The following is a 24454-nucleotide window of genomic DNA, read 5'->3' on the forward strand; positions in this document are numbered from 1 at the left end:
AAGGTGTCTTCTCCATCATGGGGTGACAATAGAGTCGGTTGCTATAATAGCAAGCCGTGTTGATTGCTTCGGCCCAAAATGAATGACTCACATTGTACTCACTCAACATTGATCTTGCCATGTCAATCAAAGTTCTATTCTTTCTTTCAACTAGCCCATTTGATTGAGGAGTATACTTGGCTGAGAATTGATGTCTAATTCCAAATTCATCACACAACTCATCAACTCTAGTGTTCTTGAATTTACTACCATTGTCACTTCTAACTCTCTTGATTGTGGTTTCAAACTCATTGTGAATGCCTTTGACAAATGATTTGAATGTTGCAAACACATCACTCTTGTCACCAAGAAAGAACACCCATGTGTATCTAGTGAAATCATCCACAATCACAAATCCATATTTGTTTCCACCAATGCTAGTGTATGTGGTTGGTCCAAACAAGTCCATGTGCATCAACTCAAATGCCTTAGATGTGCTCATTATGCTCTTCTTAGGATGTGTATTACCAACTTGTTTTCCGGCTTGACATGCACTACATAGCTTATCCTTTTCAAATGTGACATCTTTCAAGCCTCTAACTAAGTCATGCTTAATCAATTTGTTCAATTGTTTCATTCCAACATGACCAAGCCTTCTATGCCATAACCAACCCATGCTAGACTTAGTGATCAAACATGTTGACAATTGAGCCTCTCTAGCATTGAAATCAACTAAGTATAGATTCTCATATCTAAAACCTTTGAATATCAAGTTAGAGCCATCTACACTTATGATCTCTACATCATCCACACCAAATATGCATTTGAAACCAAGATCACACAATTGAGCTACCGACAATAGGTTGAAATTCAAGCTCTCTACTAGTAGCACATTGGAAATGCTCAAATCATTGGATATTGCAATCTTACCAAGCCCCTTGACTTTGCCTTTGCCATTGTCACCAAATGTGATACTATCAATCCCATTGCTCTTGATTTCATTGATTGAATTGAACATTCTTGAATCACCGGTCATGTGTTGTGTGCATCCACTATCAAGTACCCAATGCCTTCCTCCGGCTTTATAATTTACCTACAAAAGAAGATCAATTCTTTTTAGGTACCCAAACTTGCTTGGGTCCTTGTAGGTTAGTCACCAAGGACTTTGGTACCCAAATGGCCTTCTTCTTTGGGCCCACAATTGGTGTACCAATGAACTTAACCTTCACACCATTGGCACCCTTATAAAGCATGTAACAAGAATCAAATTTGATTGAGGATACATTAGGTAGCTTGTTCTTGTTAGTCTTGCAATTTTGCTCTATATGCCCAACTTGCTTGCATCTATTGCAAAACCGACCATTGCCCTTCACAAAGCTAGCTTTGGGAGTGACAAAGGCCGCCTTGCCTTTCTTGGGGGTATAGCCTAATCCCTCTTTGTTGAGAGAAAACCTTTGGCTACCCAAGCACTTTAGCAAGCGGGTATCTCCACCATAGGCATTGCCTAAGGCACGAGTGAGCTCATTCACCTCCTTCTTGAGGGTTTCATTTTCCACCATTAGTGATGTATCATTCATAGGTGGAGTGGTAATGGTTGTGCTACAAGAAGTGTTAGTGGGAGCAACAATAATGGGTTCATGAAAAGATTCATCAATAAGATCACATGTTAGTCCCACATCACATGTTACTATCACTTGCTCCTCCTTGGCTTCCTTCTTCTTGACTTGCTCAATGAGAGAGGAATGAGCTTTTTCAAGCTTTGAGTGAGCTTTGCCAAGCTTCTCATGGGCATCCATTAGCCCCTCATGAGTGGCATTGAGCTCATCAAAGGATTGCTCAAGAAATTTTACTTTCTTGCGCAATTCTTTGCACTCCTTTCTCTTCATCTCATTGCAAGCGTGCACTTGCTCACACATGTCCATGAGCTCCTCCTTGGAGTACTCCTCATCTTCATCATCACTCCTACAAGAATCACTTTCATCATCATCACTCTCATCATATTTTACCTTGGTAGGCTTAGCCATGAGGCATGTTGATGGAGTGTCGAAGATGGAGGGCTTGTCATTGATGCCGATGCTTGCTAGTGCTTTCTTGATTGATTTCTTGCCATCATCACTAGAGTCATCACTATCCGATGAGCCATCACTATCCCAAGTGACCACATAGCCTCCACCTTTCTTCTTCTTTTGAAAGGTCATCCTCTTCTCCCTCTTCTCCTTCTTTTCTTTCTTGTCCTTCTTGTGTTTGTTCTTCTCATCTTCATCATTGTCACTATTGTAAGGACAATTGGCTACCACATGATCGGGACTCTTGCAATTATAGCATCTTCTCACATATTCTTTGCTCTTGGTATGATCTCTTCTTTTTCTTGCACCATAGCCTTTCTTCTTCATGAACTTGCCCATCTTGCGCACAAAGAGAGCCATAGCTTCATCATCAATATCACTAAGATCCTCATCATCACTTGACTCTTTCTTTGACTTGCCCTTGTTCTTGTATGATGATGAGCTAGCCTTGAATGCTACACTCTTCTTCTTTTTGTCCTCATCTTCCTTCTTGTCCTCCTTGTCATCCCCCTCCCTTTCCACATGGTATGTCTCTTGTGTCATGACTTCACCTAGTACTTGGTTGGGGGTGATCTCCTTTAATCCTCCTCTTATGATTAGCATTCTCAACATTTCAAACCTTGGAGGTAGACTCATCAAGAACCGATGAGAGACATCATCATTCTTGATCTTTTCTCCCAAAGCCTTCAAATCATTGACAATGACTTGCAAGCGATGGAACATCTCCGGTATGCTCTCATCATCTTTCATCTTGAAACCTATCAACTTGTCCTTGAGAATATATAACTTGGCACTCTTCACCTCCGGTGTGCCCTCATAGGTTTCCTCCAATCTCCTCCATACTTCATTTGCTCTTTCACAATCCTTGATTTGCTCAAACACCTTTGGATCAAGGGCATTGTATAGGGTGTTGAGAGCCATTGTATTGCATTGCTTGTTAGACTTATCTTGGTTGGTGGGATTGTCGGGATTAATGATAGCATAATCATTCTCGGTTACATCCCATACTTGATCATTGATTGAACCAAGATACACACTTATCTTTCTCTTCCAATAATCATAGCTTGTGCCATCAAAGAATGGTGGTTTGCCCCCCACATGGTTGAACACCTAAAAGGTCCTAATATGGCTAGAGGGGGGGTGAATAGCCTATTTAAGAATCTACAAATTAACTAGAGCAATTTGATTAGTATGACAAATAGCGTAATGCAAACTTGCTCTAGCTCTACAAGGGTTGCAAGCCACCTATCCAACAATTCTAGTTGCAATGATTACTTAGGCACACAAACTTGCTACTCCAAAGAGCTCAACTAGATGAATGTAAATAATAAAGCAAGCTCTCAATTCTAATTACTCTAAAGAGCTTGTATCAACTAGTTTGCAAGAATGTAATCAAGTAAGTAGGGTGATTATACCGCCGTGTAGGGGATGAACCAATCACAAGATGAAGATCAAACCAATCACCGGGAGAATGCAAATGACAAGAGACAACCGATTTTCTCCCGAGGTTCACATGCTTGCCAACACGCTACGTCCCCATTGTGTCGACCAACACTTGGTGGTTCGGCGGCTAAGAAGTGTTTCACAAACCTCGTCCACACGATAGGACACCGCAAGAACCGACCCACAAGTGAGGTAACTCAATGACACGAGCAATTTACTAGAGTTACCTTTCGGCACTCCGCCGGGGAAGGTACAACTCCCCACACAATCACCGAAGGCGGCCACGAACAATCACCAACTCGTGCCGATCCTTCACCGCTGCTCCAACCGTCTAGGTGGTGGCAACCACCAAGAGTAACAAGCGAAATCCGCAGCGCAACACGAATACCAAGTGCCTCTAGATGCAATCACTCAAGCAATGCACTTGGATTTTCTCCCAATCTCACAATGATGATGGATCAATGATGGAGATGAGTGGGAGGACTTTGGCTAAGCTCACAAGGTTGCTATGTCAATGAAAATGTGCAAAAGTTCCCCCATGAGCCGGCCATGGGGCTATAAATAGAGCCCCCATCAAATAGAGCCGTTGTACCCCTTCACTGGGCAAAACACGCTCTGACCGGACGCTCTGGTCATACCGACTGGACGCTGGCCCTCAGCGTCCGGTCGCCCGATGGACGCCACGCGTCACCAGCTTTGAACACAGTTCGTCAGATTCCAACGGCTACGAGACTGACCGGACGCTCCGGTCAAAACTGACCGGACGCTGAAGCCCCAGCGTCCGGTCGTTTCCAGTAAGCTCCCCGAGGCATGTTTTTTCGACCGGACGCGTCCGGTCCACCTTGACCGGACACAGCCAGTGTCCGGTGCTCAACCCTTAGCCACTATGCAGACCCGTTAGTTTGACCGGACGCAGAAACCAGCGTCTGGTGCATCTCAGGTCCAGTGTCCGGTGCAACACCGAAACTGGCGACCTCTCTGCCAGCTCGACCGGACGCAGCCTTTCAGCGTCCGGTCGCTGAGTGACCCAGCGTCCGGTCAGTAGACCGACACCAGCATCATTTCGACCAACTTCATTTCAACTCTAACTTCTTCACCCTTGCTCAAATGTGCCAACCACCAAGAAATTTGCATCCGGCGCAATAGAAAATAGACATTTCATTTTCCCGAAAGCGCCGAATCCCGCCGACCCAAACCCATCTCAACCCTGCAAACACCTTGTGCACATGTGTGAGCATATTTTTCACAAACATTTTCAAGGGTGTTAGCACTCCACTAGATCCTAAATGCATATGCAATGAGTTAGAGCATCTAGTGGCACTTTGATAACCGTATTTCGATACGAGTTACACTCCTCTTAATAGTACGGCTATCTATCCTAAATGTGATCACACTCACTAAGTGTCTTGATCACTAAAACAAAATGGCTCCTACATTTTATACCTTTGCCTTGAGCCTTTTGTTTTTCTCTTTCTTCTTTTCCAAGTTCAAGCATTTGATCATCACCATGCTATCACCATTGTCATGATCTTCGTCATTGCTTCATCACTTGGAGTAGTGCTACCTATCTCATAATCATCTTGATAAACTAGGTTAGCACTTAGGGTTTCATCAATTAACCAAAACCAAACTAGAGCTTTCACCACCGCACCGTTAAGAATCAGAGAGATGACTTAGTGCCAGTGCACCCAGGTCGGGTACCCTATGAGTGGTTTGTGCACTTGTATTCTTTAGTGAGTCGCTCCTTCCGATGCCATGTCTTCTGTCATGGCGTGTGTGTTGGAAGGAAGCAGACCTCCGTTCTCTGCTGCTATTGCCCTATTAGCCCACTCTGTTCGATCCCGCCTAATCCATGGCAATTGGATCAAAGACCGGACTATTCCCTTTTGTTAGCAAGGCTATGGTCTATGTCATACCTTGGACCCGTGCGTGTTGACCCGATCGACCGTCTAAAAACCATCTTCCCCAAAGATGTGTCTGGGAACATAACATGGACATGCCTAGCTAACCCCGCTGCTTTTGCCGTGTTGAACGACTATCTCCTCGGCTCCCGACGTTGATGTGTCGTGTGGATCGAGAGGACCCATCGTTGTCCAACCTCTTTGCGCTACCGCTTTCTACCATAGCGGGCGAGCCGAAGAACGTTGGAGCCAAGTTACAATAGTGTTATTCATTCTTGTCTGCTTCTTGTATCCAATAGTGACTTACGGGATAAGACTATAAGAGCCGAACCCCGTCGTTCTTCCTTCGTTGGGCCCGTCCCCCGATTTCTGTCCTTTTCATGACGCCCGGATCGAAGGACGTGAGCCGTGGTGTTGCTATGAATGAGCTCTGGCTTAAACCGTTTATCGTAAAGTCGTACTGGCTTGGCCATGGCATAAGCTTGAGCATAAGCAAACCATCACTTGTGTTTCTTGGCCCAAGGAAATCGGACAACCGCCGAGAGGGCTAAGCTGTGAATCTTTTAGTGTGCCATTGGAGTTATTGGATTTTCCTGCGTCTTGTCGTCTTTTCGAGTGTTGAGTGCTCTCTTGACTCGCGTGTCGCTTCGCGGAGTAGCTGACGATCGGACCAAGAGAATGTGGACGACGACAAGGACTACAGAAGGGAGTCAACGCAGGAGGAGGTGACCCCGCTAATGGGACACCAACAGATGGAGGATTGTACCACTACTACCTCTACATCGCAGGTGTCATGGCAGCACCCTCTTTTAGAGAATCCTATTAGACATTGCATAATATCTAGAACTGCTAGCGCTTTATAATTATTCCTTTGCTAGTACATTGATGCATGCTACTACCTGAGCCATTATTACCCTGATGCAACCCACTCTACCATGTCACCCTGCTTTGCGCATTCACTCACTTATATATATGCTTACTTGCCTGCTTGCTTGCATATTACACCACTATACTTATTATTAACTCCACTTCGCATTATATCGGGGATGTGATGCTGGTGGTGAATCCCCTAGGAATGGTTTGGCTATGGGTGCCGGACTTGGTGGTGTGTGAGCGTGCTGCGTGTGTCTTGGGTGCGTGGAGAGTGAGGGTTGTGTCGACCGAGCTGGAATAACGACGAGCCTTGGGCGAGTCTTGCCATATGGTGCTACCTGGGCACTTGGATATGGAATACCTGTGGCGGGTAAATGGTAATTGGAGGTGGCCTTGGGTGTGAACCTCGGAGAGGTGGAGCCCGGGGTAGAGGTGCTGTGGTGGCACATAAAATGGAAACCCTGATGAAGAGAGTCTGGCTTGGTCACCCCTAAGGACTTACTAGTACTCAGATTCACCGGGAATCCTTTACATCCCACTCGCCCTATATGGTGCGGGATGGTCGGACTACTTGGTAGAGCGATGCCACTACTGCTAGGCGAACGTGTGCAAGGAGGTACATGGTGTGTGGTTTCCCCCCCCCCCCCACACCCTTCTGAGACTTCAGGAGACCTTGTGGACCGGCTCTTGACATCCGGTGGGCCCCGGCTCTGTCTACGACTCATAGTATTAGCCATTCCAGACTAGACTTGGGATGTTCCAGGGCTAAGAGGTAGGGTGGCATCGTTCTAGGCTAGCAAGCGGCTGGAATCTGCCTAGACGGGGCACCATCGAGGATGGCTATCTTGTGGGTATGTGAAACCTCTGCAGAGTGTTTGGTTGATCGATCGATACATATGCCGACTTATCGGCTATGGACCTTTCCTGGGTTTCGCTTAAACTAGATAGGAGATGAGTCCTTCTTTTCTTCCTCCAGGGTTGGGGTATTTTCCGGTCGTGAGCCTTGGGGGCTGCGGGCCGTTGAGACAAGGCCGAGAGGGAGTTGGCCTGTCGACCTGAGTGTGTGAGATGAGAGGTGGTGTGGTGGTGTGGAGATGGTTTGGGATGGATGGTTGGCGGATGGATATGGATGGTGTGGCGGTGAATGTGTTAAAAATTGGATATTATTATTATTATATTATCAATGTTATTTACTTCTCATGCGCTAAGGATGCAAACCATAGCCAAATATTAGGATTGCCAGATCCCTTGTTTATCTTTACCACTAAAGCTCATCGGTGCTGACCATGGCCTACACACATCTGGCGGTGTGCAGATTTCCTGCTTCTCAGAGATGCTGACTTTAGAAGGATTAGAAGATCTCGTGCCTACGCTCAAGTTTGGTTCAGAGATGGAATCTACGCTACACTACGCCAACTCTGATGATGACCCGTTAAGGAGGAGCCTTCACTCGATAGTCTTCCGCTGGATTACCTCTGTAATAGGTGTGTTCCCCAGTGATGTAATATCTTGTATTCTTGTAATCTTACGATGTATGACTATGACATCGACTGAAATATGATAATATGATGGAATCAGTTCTTGATTTTATCATATTAGGGAAAATTTGAGGATGTTTCAATCTCTCTCCGAACCCCCACGCCTGAAGAACCTCCAGTAGGAATGGCCATGACAGAGTGTCGAAAGCCTTCGAGATATCGAGCTTCAGGAGCAGCATGGGTATCTTCTCCTTTCTGATCAGAACGGTGGCCCGCTGGACATATTTATAATTGTCATGTATCGATCTCGTCCTGACGAACGCGTTCTGGTTGCAGTCAACTATCTCCTTTAGCCTGGGTGCTAATCGTAGCGCTAGAATATTGGAGATTAGTTTTGCGAAGCTGTGGATCATCGTTATCGGGCGGAAGTCGGCCAGGCAGTTGGCGCCCACCTTCTTTGGCAGTAGCACCACTAGCAAGCTGTTGAGCTTGCCCAAGAACCTGACACTACTGGATTCAGGTTCTTTGCCGAGGCTAGATTGCACTCGGCAAAGTCTTTGTCGAGTGCGACACTTGGCAAAGCACACACGGCAAAAAATTGATCGGCAAAACACACTTTGCCGAGTATATTTTATCGGGCACTCGGCAAAGGCTTTGCCGAGTGCCCCGGCGGCACTCGGCAAAGAAAGGCGACCGTCACGGCCGCGGTCCCGTTGACGGTCACTTTGCCAAGTGTCAACCCTGCAGGCACTCGGCAAAGATTTTTTTTATTTTTTTTAAAAATTTCTTTGCCGAGTGCCAACCCGTGAGGCGCTCGGCAAAGATTTTTTTAAAAAAAATTTTTTCTTTGCCGAGTGTCAAACTGTGAGGCACTCGGCAAAGAGCTTTTATTTTTTTTTTGAAAATTTTCTTTGCCGAGTGCCAACCCGTCAGGCGCTCGGCAAAGATTTTTTAAAAAAAAAATTCTTTGCCGAGTGTCAAACCGTGGGGCACTCGGCAAAGAGCTTTTTTTTTGAAAATTTTCTTTGCCGAGTGCTAACCCTCCAGGCACTCGGCAAATATTTTTTTTTAAATTTCTTTGCCGAGCGCCAACCCGGAAGGCACTCGGCAAAGAGCTTTTATTTTTTTTTGAAAATTTTCTTTGCCGAGTGCCAAGCCGCCAGGCACTCGGCAAAGATTTTTTATTTTTTTTTAAATTTCTTTGCCGAGTGCCTAGCGGGTTGGCACTCGACAAAGCTGGGAAATCTGTATTCTGGGCGGCCATTTTGCCAGCTTTACCGAGTGTTATAACCATTGCGCTCGGCAAAGGGGTCCTTTGCCGAGTGCAACACACGGCAAAGTGACCCAAAACGGTAAATTTTTTTTCTGCATTCCATCACGACAAATACATTCATACAAACATATATCACATATATATCTCATCCATCGCATATATATCTCATCCATCGCATATATATCTCATCCAACCACACATCCATCCGCCCATATAACATCCATCACAATATATAATAATAGGAAAAAGGAAAAAGTCTACTCCACCCCCTCAACTATAGGGGTGGTCTGATTTACCCCCTCAACTATGAAACGGTCTGATTTACCCCCTGAACTTTTCAAAACCGTCTATTTTACCCCCTGGGCGGTTTTTCAGCGGCGGTTTTGCTACAGTAACAGCGGGTTCGCTACAGTAACGGTGGTTTCGAATTTTCTTTTTTTTTTATTTTCGGTGAATTTTTGAAAAATCATAGAAAATCATAAAATAAAAAATCTAATTTTATTGGACTCCACATGAGTAGATCTACACAGTGAATATATAATACGGTATGCTTTAGTATATTTTTTTTGTATCTTTAGATTAATTGGAAAATCTAATTTTGTCTTTAATTAATTGGAATAATTCATAGCTGTAGCTTCTATGGTCTAATTGTGGTGAAATTTTTATGGTACGCTAATTATTGTATGCTTGAACTATAGTAAAATTTTCGTACTCATTGGACTATGTATAACTTAGTTATAGATAAATTCTAATTAATTAAAGACAAAATTGGATTTTTCAATTAATCTAAAGCTACAAAAAAATTTATACTAAAGCATACCGTATTATATATTCACTGTGTAGATCTACTCATGTGGAGTCCAATAAAATTAGATTTTTCATTTTATGATTTTTCTATTATTTACTATGATTTTTCAAAAATTCACCAAAAATAAATAAAAAAAAGAAAATTCGAAACCACCGTTACTGTAGCGAACCCGCTGTTACTGTAGCAAAACCGCCGCTGAAAAACCGCCCAGGGGGTAAAATAGACGGTTTTGGAAAGTTCAGGGGGTAAATCAGACCGTTTCATAGTTGAGGGGGTAAATCATACCACCCCCCATAGTTGAGGGGGTGGAGTAGACTTTTTCCTATAATAATAAGTGCTCAAGTCCATCCAAATAAGTCCACAAGTTCATCGAAGTCCACAAGTGCATCACAAGTATATCACAAGTCCATCACCAAGTGAACAACAAATGTAAAAAATACAACATGCACTCATCTCGGCCACTGCGACTGTGGTGAAGGCCCAGATGCATCATTCGTAGGTGCATGAGGTGGATTATTCGAATCACCGTCAGATGAAGACTGCACAAATGAGAAAAGATTGCATGTGAGACAAGATTATTTTGATAGCTAATCTAAGATGATAGAGGCCATACAAGCAAAGCACAAGCAAAAGTAAAAAACTTTGATACTCATAGGAGTAGCTGCAGCTGTAGGACGCGGAGGCGGAGGTGGAACCAATAGCCCAGGTGGCAGAGACAAGCCCATATGTTGCCCAAGCCCTTGTAGGAAATCCGTAATGTCCATCAGCCTCTGCGCTTGGGCCTGCCGCTCGGCCCGCTCGGCCTCCAGCTGGGCCCCCAGCTCCTGACGTTTCTTCATTTCTTGTTCCAGCCGGGCCTGCAATATTTCACTCCAATGTTTCAGTAATGCAAAGCTAATTAAGGTGTGTAAAGATCAATGTATGACGAGTAAAACAGGAATAACCTCGAGTGCGTCGACCCGGTGCTGTGCAGCGATCGGCCGTGTGCGAATGGCCGGGCTCTCGCTCGTGCTCCGTGCTCGGATCTAGGAGAGAGAGGGAGTGCAGGCCGTGTCGATGACGCTATCGCCAAGCCAGAACCGCCCATCCTTCTTGCCTTGCCCCGCCCTCATGACGGCCTCTCCATCGAAGTCCTAGGTGCTCGGATCGTGGTCTGCCCCATGGAGCGACCTCGCCATCTCAGTGTACTCACTGATGCGGGAGTGGAAGCTCGGGTTCGTGTATGCCTCGGGTGGGTCCTCCAGGTTAAAGGAGACGTCGGACATCACCTTGCCCTTGTGGGCCATACACCATGCCTGGAAAGTCTGAGCAAGCCTGGCCACTATGTGACGCCGACTGCGAGAAAGACAGCACGATGATTAGAAATCAGACAGAACTGAGCGTGACAATAGATAAATCAATTCGCGTACCCATGCTTGTTTGTATCCGGCGAGGTTGCGGCTGCCTTGATGGTGTGCTGGACCTTGCATCAGCAAACGACGGTCCTGGGCATCCCTGTGCATCTTGAGGTACTCCTCCGTGAACCACATGTCCACCATCATCGCCTAGCACTCGGGATACGCTTGGCACCACCAGGGAATCACCTACACGTCATCAAGTATTGGACATATAAGAAGATCAAATTAAACCAACTTAATCTCAAAATGAATCAATATTAATGTTCTTCATTTACCTCAAGGTACTGCTCCCGGGTCAGCTGCATCTCTCTTGCGTCTTTCTTGGTTTTCCTCTCTCCAAGCTTCGACCTGTAGTAGGTTACGATGGCCTGGATGCGCGCCTCATGATGCATGTCGGTGACGAGTTTTTTACAGGCTTTGGTAGTCGCCTGCTCCGCCCTGGCTTCAAATCCCTCCTCGCATCTGTAATAAGTCTGCATACAAAAGCGATGTATCCATTCATTATTTCAAGAAAAGTCCAATGAATGCGACGTATTGAGCAATGTTGTGCAAGGGAGACTTACCTAAAACTTTGCCTTCACCCATGCCGCCTTGTTGGGGTACTCCGCATCGGAGGTGACGACGTAGTGGTCAAACGAGAAGGCCGGCTCCGTCTTCGATGCGTACGTGACAATGCCGGGGAAGTGCTACCTGCACAGAAGACCCAGGATGCCGTTGACTAGCCGTGCGCTACCACCCGACACAACCACCCAGTTCCTGCACAAGTGATTAAGAAAAATTATTAGTTTTTTTCATCATATCATATGAAGTAGTGGTGATAACATATACAGTTACTTACTTTTGTCCTTCGGGGCGAATCACTAGGCGTTGGTGCGGAAGCGGAACCTGTGGGAGGCTCACGGGACCTTGCAAGTAGACACTTGAAGAGGAGTTGGAGGAAGCGGAACCCGTGCCTGCCGCCTCCCCCCTCCTCCTCCTCCTCCGTCTGCCGAACTAGCTCCTCGTCTGACTCGTCCACGGGTGCCACCTCCTCCTGTGGCTAGCGGTTCTCCTCACGTGGCGTGGGAGCAGACGGCACCCTCCTGCGGCTAGCGGTCCTCCTCCTCCTGTTGGATCCCTCTGCCGCCCCCTCCGCCCCCTCCTACGACCGGCGTGGTCTTTGGTAAATCGAGTTCATAGACCTATGACGGTCGCCCACCATCTTTGTTCAATCACCTACAATAAAAAAGAAAAATAAGACGTAATTAGAAATAGGTGCAAAAATAAACAAAACATAATTACAAAAAAAATAGTATTACATGTATTAGAAATAATCTTCATGATTGAAATTAGCTGGATCATAGGTCTCGTCATCACTATCATCATTGTCCAACTCATCAACACTATCCGAAGGAGGAATGTTGTCTTCATTGTCATTGCCCAAATGTAATCGCTCAAGCATTTGTATGTCCTTCAGATTTCACACCTCGTCTCCAGCGTCCTCGTCATCATCCCTTTCATTGTCTACTTCCATTCCTATCTCTTCGGTTAAGTCTATGTCAAACCTCCCTTGTAGCCCCTCTTCTTGATAGAACTCTCCATCATATGTGTTTGGGTTGAAGTTGTAATCTTCATCGTTTGGGACATGTAGTTTCCCGTGTGGCGATACCTTATGCACAATAGACCAACCCTTAAGATGCTCGGCGTCTTTGCACGCGTATGACGTATAATAAACCTGGACGGCCTGTTGAGCCACAATGTAGACATCTTTTCCTGGATAGACGAAATCCTGTCAAACCTCGACTAGCCCAAGCTTAGGGGTCCGTCTCGTTACACCAGGATGAAACCAGTGGCATTTGAATATGACAGGAGTAAGAGGTTTGAAACCATAAAATAATAGTTCGAAGATTTCTTCAATTCTTCCATAATAGTCGAGTCCATCAGTGCCGGGCGTAACAACTCCACTGTTTGTGGTTTGTCGATTGGGCCGACTCTGCTCGTAGCTTGCTGTGTGAAAACGATATCCATTCACGTCATAACCGGTAAATGACTTGACCCTAATGGCACAGCCGTTTGCAACCTGTCTTAACTCATCACTTATAGGCGCATCAGTTTGGGCTTTCTGTTTGAACCAACAAATGAAATCGGGGCTCCCTGGTCCCGCACCCCGTGAAAGAAGGGTATCATTTTCTTGTGGGGTAGGTTGCCTTGATCCATGCCAGGATTGACGAAGAAATTCCCTATACCAACGAGAAACAAGGGGGTTGGACGACGAAACAAGGACATACGGCGAAATGAAACAAGTTCGTTTATAACTTACTAAATGAACGGTTGCACCTCGACAAGGTTGGTCAACACATATAGCATGATACTGCGCCACTCTTCATTTTTCAATTGCTTAGTAGTCGATGCACTTGCGCTTCCAAGTTGCCCTTGGAAAAGGCTGAGGTTCGATTCATTTTCGCCAGCATTGTAATGAGGGGGTGGATTATGAACGTTAGGAAGTTTCTCAGTGTAGTATTTCTCTGTGAAGTTCGACACCTCCTCTATAATGTATGCCTCTGCAATGGAAGCCTCAATTCTGGCTTTATTTCTACATTTTTTGCGAAGAGTCTTCAGACATCTCTCGATTGGATAGCACCAATGGTTCTGCACGGGCCCCCCCATCCGTGCCTCATACGGGAGGTGCACAATCAAATGCTGCATCGACAAGAAGCAGGCGGGTGGAAAGATCTTCTCCAACTTATAGAGCAACACGGGTGTCGCTTTTTCCAAGTCATCAATGACGGTCCGAGAGAGCTCCTTGGTACAAAGCTGGCGGAATAAGTAGCTCAACTCTGCCAGCACTTGCCAGACATGCTCTGGGACATAGCCTCGAACCATCGCCGGAAGAAGCCGCTCAATCCATATGTGGTAGTCATGACTCTTTATCCCGTTGACTCGCAGAGTGCCTAAGTTAACTCCCCTCTTTAGATTCGCTGCATACCCATCAGGGAACATTAGCTTCTTGATCCATTCAAGTACTTCCCTCCTTTGGTCCTTTTTCAAGACGAAATCGGCCTTAGGCCTTCTCCAGGTCTTGCCATGACTAGGAGGTTGCATCTCTTGATTTGGTCTATCGCACAACGTTGCCAGGTCTACTCTAGCCTTTGGGTTGTCCTTACACTTTTCAGTGTCCATAAGTGTTGCCTAAAGTGCCTCGGCGACATTCTTTTCGGTGTGCATTACATCAATGTTATGTGGTAGAAGAAGGTCATCGAAATAGGGGAGCCTCGTCATGCCCGAGATATGAGTCCACATATGCTGCTCACCATATCCCACAAAACCACCTTCTTCATTGGGCACGAGAGCACCTATCTGAGCATGAACCTCGGCACCATATTGAGCAATGTTGTGTGAGGGAGACTTACCCAAAACTCTGCCATCACCCGCGCCGCCTTGTTGGGGTACTCCGCATCGGAGGCGATGACGTAGTGGTCAAACGAGTAGGCCGGCTCCGTCTTCGATGCGTACGTGACAATGCTGGGGAAGTGTTGCCTGCACAGAAGACCCAGGATGCCGTTGACTAGCCGTGCGCTACCACCCGACACAACCACCCAGTTCCTGCACAAGTGATTAAGAAAAATTATTAGTTTTTTTCTTCATATCATATGAAGTAGTGGTGATAACATATATAGTTACTTACTTATGTCCTTCGGGGCGAATCACTGGGCGTTGGTGAGGAAGCGGAACCTGTGGGAGGCTCGCGGGACCTCGCAAGTAGACACTCGAAGAGGAGTTGGAGGAAGCGGAACCCATGCCTGCCGCCTCCCCCCTCCTCCTCCTCCTCCTCCTCCTCCGTCTACCGAACCAGCTCCTCATCTGACTCGTCCACGGGTGCCACCACCTCCTCCTCCTCACGTGGCGTGGGAGGAGACGGCCCCCTCCTGCAGCTAGCGGTCCTCCTCCTCCTCCTGTTCGATCCCTCTGTCGCCCCCTCCGCCCCCTCCTACGGCCGGCGTGGTCTTTGGTAAATCGAGTTCACGGACCTATGATGGTCACCCGCCATCTTTGTTCAATCACCTGCAATAAAAAAGAAAAACAAGACGTAATTAGAAATAGGTGCAAAAATGAACAAAACATAATTACAAAAAACATAGTAATACATGTATTAGAAATATATGCAAAAATGAACAAAACATAATTACAAAAAACATATTATTACATGTATTAGAAATAATCTTCATGATTGAGATTAGCTGGATCATAGGTCTCGTCATCACTATCAACATTGTCCAACTCATCAACACTATCCGAAGGAGGAATGTTGTCTTCATTGTCATTGCCTAAATGTAATCGCTCAAGCATTTGTATGTCCTTCAGATTTCGCACCTCGTCTCCAGCGTCCTCGTCATCATCTCTTTCATTGTCTACTTCTATTCCTATCTCTTCGGTTAAGTCTATGTCAAACCTCCCTTGTAGCCCCTCTTCTTGATAGAACTCTCCATCATATGTGTTTGGGTTGAAGTTGTAATCTTCATCGTTTGGGACAGGTAGTTTACCGTGTGGCGATACCTTGTGCACAATAGACCAACCATTAAGATGCTTGGCGTCTTTGCACGCGTATGACGTATAATAAATTTGGACGGCCTGTTGAGCCACAATGTAGACATCTTTTCCTGGATAGACGGAATCCTGTCGAATCTCGACTAGCCCAAGCTTAGGGGTCCGTCTCGTTACACCAGGATGAAACCAGTGGCATTTGAATATGACAGGAGTAAGAGGTTTGGAACTATAAAATGATAGTTTGTAGATTTCTTCAATTCTTCCATAATAGTCGAGTCCATCAGTGCCGGGCGTAACAACTCCGTTGTTTGTGATTTGTCGAATTGGGCCGACTCTGCTCGTAGCTTACTGTGTGAAAACAATATCCATTCATGTCATAACCGGTAAATGACTTGACCCTAACGGCACAGCCATTTACAACCTGTCTCAACTCATCACTTATAGGCGTATCAGTTTGGGCTTTCTGTTTGAACCAACAAATGAAATCGGGGCTCCCTGGTCCCACACCACGTGAAAGAAGGGTATCATTTTCTTGCAGGGTAGGTTGCCTTGATCCATGCCAGGATTGACGAAGAAATTCCCTGTACCAACGAGAAACAAGGGGGTTGGACGAAGAAACAAGGACATACAGCGAAATGAAACAAGTTCGTTCAGAACATACCCAATGAACGGTTGCACCTTGACAAGGTTGGTCAACACATATAGCATGATACTGCGTCACTCTTCATTTTTCAATTGCTTAGTGGTCGATGCACTTGCGCTTCCGAGTTGCCCTTGGAAAAGGCTGAGGTTCGATTCATTTTCACCAGCATTGTAACGAGGGGGTGGATTATAAACGTTAGGAAGTTTCTCAGTATAGTATTTCTCCGTGAAGTTTGACACCTCATCTAGAATGTATGCCTCTGCAATGGAAGCCTCAATTCTGTCTTTATTTCTATATTTTTTGCGAAGAGTCTTTAGACATCTCTCGATTGGATAGCACCAACGGTTCTGCACGCCCCCTCCCCCCCCCATCCGTGCCTCATACGAGAGGTGCACAATCAAATGCTGCATCGACAAGAAGCAGGCGGGTGGAAAGATCTTCTCCAACTTATAGAGCAACACGGGTGTCGCTTTTTCCAAGTCATCAATGACGGTCCGAGAGAGCTCCTTGGTACAAAGCTGGCGGAATAAGTAGCTCAACTCTGCCAGCACTTGCCAGACATGCTCTGGGACATAGCCTCGAACCATCGCCGGAAGAAGCCGCTCAATCCATATGTGGTAGTCATGACTCTTTATCCCGTTGACTCGCAGAGTGCCTAAGTTAACTCCCCTCTTTAGATTCGCTGCATACCCATCAGGGAACATTAGCTTCTTGATCCATTCAAGTACTTCCCTCCTTTGGTCCTTTTTCAAGACGAAATCGGCCTTAGGCCTTCTCCAGGTCTTGCCATGACTAGGAGGTTGCATCTCTTGATTTGGTCTATCGCACAACGTTGCCAGGTCTACTCTAGCCTTTGGGTTGTCCTTACACTTTTCAGTGTCCATAAGTGTTGCCTAAAGTGCCTCGGCGACATTCTTTTCGGTGTGCATTACATCAATGTTATGTGGTAGAAGAAGGTCATCGAAATAGGGGAGCCTCGTCATGCCCGAGATATGAGTCCACATATGCTGCTCACCATATCCCACAAAACCACCTTCTTCATTGGGCACGAGAGCACCTATCTGAGCATGAACCTCGGCACCATATTGAGCAATGTTGTGTGAGGGAGACTTACCCAAAACTCTGCCATCACCCGCGCCGCCTTGTTGGGGTACTCCGCATCGGAGGCGATGACGTAGTGGTCAAACGAGTAGGCCGGCTCCGTCTTCGATGCGTACGTGACAATGCTGGGGAAGTGTTGCCTGCACAGAAGACCCAGGATGCCGTTGACTAGCCGTGCGCTACCACCCGACACAACCACCCAGTTCCTGCACAAGTGATTAAGAAAAATTATTAGTTTTTTTCTTCATATCATATGAAGTAGTGGTGATAACATATATAGTTACTTACTTATGTCCTTCGGGGCGAATCACTGGGCGTTGGTGAGGAAGCGGAACCTGTGGGAGGCTCGCGGGACCTCGCAAGTAGACACTCGAAGAGGAGTTGGAGGAAGCGGAACCCATGCCTGCCGCCTCCCCCCTCCTCCTCCTCCTCCTCCTCCTCCGTCTACCGAACCAGCTCCTCATCTGACTCGTCCACGGGTGCCACCACCTCCTCCTCCTCACGTGGCGTGGGAGGAGACGGCCCCCTCCTGCAGCTAGCGGTCCTCCTCCTCCTCCTGTTCGATCCCTCTGTCGCCCCCTCCGCCCCCTCCTACGGCCGGCGTGGTCTTTGGTAAATCGAGTTCACGGACCTATGATGGTCACCCGCCATCTTTGTTCAATCACCTGCAATAAAAAAGAAAAACAAGACGTAATTAGAAATAGGTGCAAAAATGAACAAAACATAATTACAAAAAACATAGTAATACATGTATTAGAAATATATGCAAAAATGAACAAAACATAATTACAAAAAACATATTATTACATGTATTAGAAATAATCTTCATGATTGAGATTAGCTGGATCATAGGTCTCGTCATCACTATCAACATTGTCCAACTCATCAACACTATCCGAAGGAGGAATGTTGTCTTCATTGTCATTGCCTAAATGTAATCGCTCAAGCATTTGTATGTCCTTCAGATTTCGCACCTCGTCTCCAGCGTCCTCGTCATCATCTCTTTCATTGTCTACTTCTATTCCTATCTCTTCGGTTAAGTCTATGTCAAACCTCCCTTGTAGCCTCTCTTCTTGATAGAACTCTCCATCATATGTGTTTGGGTTGAAGTTGTAATCTTCATCGTTTGGGACAGGTAGTTTACCGTGTGGCGATACCTTGTGCACAATAGACCAACCATTAAGATGCTTGGCGTCTTTGCACGCGTATGACGTATAATAAATCTGGACGGCCTGTTGAGCCACAATGTAGACATCTTTTCCTGGATAGACGGAATCCTGTCGAATCTCGACTAGCCCAAGCTTAGGGGTCCGTCTCGTTACACCAGGATGAAACCAGTGGCATTTGAATATGACAGGAGTAAGAGGTTTGGAACTATAAAATGATAGTTTGTAGATTTCTTCAATTCTTCCATAATAGTCGAGTCCATCAGTGCCGGGCGTAACAACTCCGTTGTTTGTGATTTGTCGAATTGGGCCGACTCTGCTCGTAGCTTACTGTGTGAAAACAATATCCATTCATGTCATAACCGGTAAATGACTTGACCCTAACGGCACAGCCGTTTACAACCTGTCTCAACTCATCACTTATAGGCGTATCAGTTTGGGCTTTCTGTTTGAACCAACAAATGAAATCGGGGCTCCCTGGTCCCGCACCACGTGAAAGAAGGGTATCATTTTCTTGCAGGGTAGGTTGCCTTGATCCATGCCAGGATTGACGAAGAAATTCCCTGTACCAACGAGAAACAAGGGGGTTGGACGAAGAAACAAGGACATACAGCGAAATGAAACAAGTTCGTTCAGAACATACCCAATGAACGGTTGCACCTCGACAAGGTTGGTCAACACATATAGCATGATACTGCGTCACTCTTCATTTTTCAATTGCTTAGTGGTCGATGCACTTGCGCTTCCGAGTTGCCCTTGGAAAAGGCTGAGGTTCGATTCATTTTCACCAGCATTGTAACGAGGGGGTGGATTATAAACGTTAGGAAGTTTCTCAGTATAGTATTTCTCCGTGAAGTTTGACACCTCATCTAGAATGTATGCCTCTGCAATGGAAGCCTCAATTCTGTCTTTATTTCTATATTTTTTGCGAAGAGTCTTTAGACATCTCTCGATTGGATAGCACCAACGGTTCTGCACGCCCCCTCCCCCCCCCCCCCCATCCGTGCCTCATACGGGAGGTGCACAATCAAATGTTGCATCGACAAGAAGCAGGCGGGTGGAAAGATCTTCTCCAACTTATAGAGCAACACGGGTGTCGCTTTTTCCAAGTCATCAATGACGGTCCGAGAGAGCTCCTTGGTACAAAGCTGGCGGAATAAGTAGCTCAAGTCTGCCAGCACTTGCCAGACATGCTCTGGGACATAGCCTCGAACCATCGCCGGAAGAAGCCGCTCAATCCATATGTGGTAGTCATGACTCTTTATCCCGTTGACTCGCAGAGTGCCTAAGTTAACTCCCCTCTTTAGATTCGCTGCATACCCATCAGGGAACATTAGCTTCTTGATCCATTCAAGTACTTCCCTCCTTTGGTCCTTTTTCAAGACGAAATCGGCCTTAGGCCTTCTTCAGGTCTTGCCACGACTAGGAGGTTGCATCTCTTGATTTGGTCTATTGCACAACGTTGCCAGGTCCACTCTAGCCTTTGGGTTGTCCTTAGACTTTTCAGTGTCCATGAGTGTTGCCCAAAGTGCCTCGGCGATATTCTTTTCAGTGTGCATTACATCAATGTTATGTGCTTCGTCCACCACGCTGGCACTGCCACGTCGCCTGGAGGCCGCGCCGGATGAGAAATGGACCTGCGGTGAACAACTTGACAAGTTCAGGGGCCTATTTTCCGCGTTTGCAAGTCCGTGGACCGGATTGGCATATGCCGACAAGTTAAAGAGCCGTCAGTAAAAGAGATCCAACCTAGGAGAAACTAGGTGGTTTTTCATTAAGAAGAAAATAGACACCCAAATTCAGTCCAAGATGTGATTTGAATCTGAGTGGTTGGGTGCATTGCCACACTTCTCATCCAACCAGTTGAGCTAGGCTCACTTCCTTAGTCATGAGAAAGCAACTGTTGCGCCACCCGCAGCTCCTGAAATTGTACGGTTCATCGAAGCAACACTGTGGAAGATGCTCACCTTTGTTGGCGCCATCGTCGCTGCTTCTCTGAATGTTGATGATGATCCTAGCTGCCAAGAGCAAGAACATATTGTTTCCAGGGCAGCCGGGGAACTCCGGGCACTTCTAGACGTGCGTGATGCGCCTCAGCCTCAGAACAGATCCAGATGTCGTTCCGTTCCTCACCCTATGTACAATCCACAACCACTTAATGAAGCACGCGCTAAAGCATGCTTTCGAAAAAAAATATGTACAGTCCACAAGGATAACTGACAATATGGGAGGCCTCTTGTCAGCAGAACTGGGGAAGCTGGATCAGGCCGTCTGTGACACAACGGATCACGTCAGGACTGCTGTCATGTCATTCTTGGATGATGATGACTCTTCATGTTCTCGGGGTACTTCTCAGACTCTGCAGCCATCGCCCGATATCCACAAGACCACTCGGTCCGTCGTAAACTGCATCAAAGTGCTGTCAGCTAAGGCATTGCTCCCTGCAAATTATGCTCATCCTGAAGATGGTCACTTCTCTGGAAGAAAAGCTTGCCAGAGTATCACAGTCATTCCCAGACCAGAGTCTCAGGTTTCTATTCTTGATCAACAACACCTGCTTCATAGGGCACCAGGTCCAGCATGACCTCACTCGCAAAATCGACTGGTATATATAGAGTTATCTCCAAGTGTCGTGGGCACCAGTGTTGAAATGTCTTCGCAATCCCACGTTTGATTGCTTCAAGAGAAACTACTCACCGCTGCCATAGTTCGAGTCCAAGTTTCAGACAATGACAACCTATGCTGCGGAAAAGGCTGCGTGAAGCTATCATTGACAAAGTCGTTTCAGACTTTACAAAGTACTTGGAGGATAACACTAGGATCACCCTAGGAGTCACACCTCAGGAGGTGGCGGAGATGCTGCAGGAGCTATTCGAAGGGTGAACCAGTGCACTGCAAGTATAATAAGCAAACGAGTACTGCTAAAATTTAATTAGTAACCAAACATTTAGGCCTGTATATTTGCACTCTCTCGTCAATCAGCAGGGTTGAAGCAGAGTAGTTCCGAATAGACTAGTTTTAGAAGTACTAGACCAAGAACACGCCACAATGATTGATCAAAGTCGGGAACGACGTTGATGGGAATGTGAGATTGACCTGAGAATAGAAAAGGAGAGGAAATCTAAGAAATCCCTTAGATTGAAAGAATTGGCGTGCACGGGGTCAAATTTCGAAAGATCTGCGAATTGAATGTCAAATATTGAGAGGCATTCGAATTGAGGGTTAAATATTGAAATTTCTCCTCCCATTCCTAGGCCAATGCAACACAGTTCATACAGGAGACAGAGTAGAACAGAGCAAAACGGAGAGTGACACCTTAGAGTATCATACAGGACTACAGGAGACATGCATAACTAAATAAACTTCTGATAACTAGTATGGTTTGATGCACTGATTTATCCTTCAAATAGCTCCTCCAACATCTCTTCCAGTTCCTTGGGAGTGACTCTTGAGGCACAGACAGCATTATCCTCCATGAATTTTGTGAAAGCTGGAATGACTTTCTTGATGATGGCTGCCCGCAGCTCTTCCCTCAGCTCTGGGTCTGGAACCTTCCAGAGCTTTTGCTTGATGTAGGTCTTCTCAAACTTTGTCTCGAAATTATGTTGTGCTGAGTATCTTGTTAAGCAACAAGGTGTACGATCATGTAAGGGCTTCAACACAGGTGTCCAAGATGCTTGAATATAACTGTTTATGTAACCATCGATCTTGTGAGCCAAGGCATACATGGGGACATCCACAAGCCGCTGATTTGTACGAAGCTGATGCCAGACAAAGTAGAAGTTGTTGATCAAGAATAGGAACCTGAGGCTCTGGTCTGGAAATGACTCTGACACTCTGGTGAGCTTTTCTTCTAGAGAACGGAATATCACGATCAAGCTGGTAGAAGAACTGGTATTTTCATTGCCTGTTGCTGCGGGGGCGTCCTTACCATGAACACGAACGGATGCTGGTGCTTCATGAATGGTAGGAGGAGGATCCACTGCAGATCGTTTGTAGCTAGTCCACAACACAATGATGCAGCTTAGCGCAGACTTAGTGGCCTTGTGAATGCCAGGTGATAGGTCCTCCGCCAGTCCTGATGCTCTAGAGTCATGGTGACGATCACCCGTCAAGGACATGAACTGAGTCTTGACATAGTCTCTTGTGTGCCGTATGGCCCCATCCAGCCTGTCCAGTTTTGCTAGCAAGAGGCTACTCATCTCCCCGCTTGTCTTTGTAGCTTCAGCGTGCAGCTGGATTGAGGAACAGAGCCACGAGTCCAAGAGCTGGACATGTTCCATGGCACCGGCGAGAGCGTCACGGGCGTCTGCTAGTGCCTGGAATTTGTGAGCTGATGCCACTCCACCCCTACCACGCCTACTGCCAGAAACAATCTGATGGTCGTCGTCGCTGGCACTAGGATCAATGATTTCCAATGCAACAACGACATCAACAAAAGGGAGCATATGCGAGAAGGTTGCTGCAAAAAATCCTACCAGCTCTGACGTAGGTGGCCAGCAGGTTTGTAGCTGCTGTAGAGCTTCTTCTTCCTCCTCCTGGCTAGGGCTAGGACACCATCCAGTGAAGCTAAGGATGGATCTGCTGATGCCGTGCAGAGCTAAGACCCAGCTGCGTGCAGTGTGCTGGAGTCGCCGCGAGACGAAGGCCCTCCCAGCGGACGCATCCAGCTGAGCAAGGTGGAGAACCCAGCTGACCTGCAGCTCCCAGAGCCACCTGTCCAAGGGATCCGATCCATGGATGAGGTCCCTCATGTGCTCGCGTGTCTTGGCCTTGTCTTGCTCCGTGACCGTTTCGCCGCCGACCTCCTCGTCCGCGTCTTCTTCCACGACCAACGTGGAGGTGTTGGGAGCGGGCATGAACGAGTGGAGGACACGAGCAGCTGGAGCTGAGGCGCTGCCGCTGCTGGCTGTGGTTGTGCAGGTAGCTGATGAAGCAGTGGTGGTGCTACTGATGCCATAGTTGTTGTTGATGTAATCGGCCAAGTAGAGCTGCGGCGGCCTCTGGTGAACGGAATCGCCACCGCCGCTCTCGGTGGATGAGAACCTCGACCTCCATGCTCCCCACCAGGTAGCCGCCATGCCTGCGAGCTAGGTCGCCGGCTATGGGCCTTTTCGCTTCAGGTTCAAGGCTTCAAGCTGATGCAGCTGCTACCTTAGCTCTATAACCTTATGACAGTGTGCATTATTGCCAACGCCATTTCGCTACGTTCTTGACTTGACCTCACCTGGATGCTGTGTGGCTGTGATTCTGCTTTTGCTCCCGTTTTCAAAAAGGCAACGCAGTGTTGACTTTAGTGCATGGACGTGTTCACACCGACAAAACCTGACTTGGCGGTAATTGTGCTACGTATTGGTCGTCTTTAGCTTTCTTTTGTCCATCGTCCCCGCCGCGTACGTAAGTTGTGCACACGGTCATGCACGCGGTCGTCTTTAGCTTTTTTTTTCCGGTGTCTTGAGGTTTTAGTTCATGATGTGCTAATTGCAGCTCTTTATATGGCACACATGCTCTTTATATGACACACACAAGCAGGCATACAAATCCCTCTTATTAGGTTCATCTGTAGTGTGGTAAAGATTGTTAGTCCTCGGCTGAGACCATCGGATGTTGTTGCTCAATTGTTGTTGACCGCAGACACCGATGCTTCAAGTGTTTAGGGAAGATGAAAATGTGTTACTTCTCAAATGGACCTTGGTCCATCAGGAGGAAAACTAAAACAACAAATGGATAAAGAATTATCGAACATCACTATCCCAAAAATGAATTATAGAGAGATGCATCATGAACATTACCCTATATAGT

General features: G+C 46.6%; 1 protein-coding gene across 1 annotated transcript; it reads right to left on the reverse strand.

The window, feature by feature from the left end:
- Positions 1–22047: 22047 nt before the first annotated feature.
- Positions 22048–23733, reverse strand: LOC136524742 (uncharacterized). Its single transcript, XM_066517999.1, has one exon. The coding sequence runs from the start codon at positions 23731–23733 to the stop codon at positions 22048–22050; it is 1686 nt and encodes a 561-aa protein (XP_066374096.1).
- Positions 23734–24454: the final 721 nt, after the last annotated feature.

This window comes from Miscanthus floridulus, chromosome 18 (genome assembly GCF_019320115.1).
Source record: "Miscanthus floridulus cultivar M001 chromosome 18, ASM1932011v1, whole genome shotgun sequence".
Lineage (NCBI taxonomy): Eukaryota > Viridiplantae > Streptophyta > Magnoliopsida > Poales > Poaceae > Miscanthus > Miscanthus floridulus.

Coding starts and splice junctions, on each gene's coding strand:
- LOC136524742 (XM_066517999.1), bottom strand. CDS start 23,733: ATGGCGGCTACCTGGTGGGGAGCATGGAGGTCGAGGTTCTCATCCACC.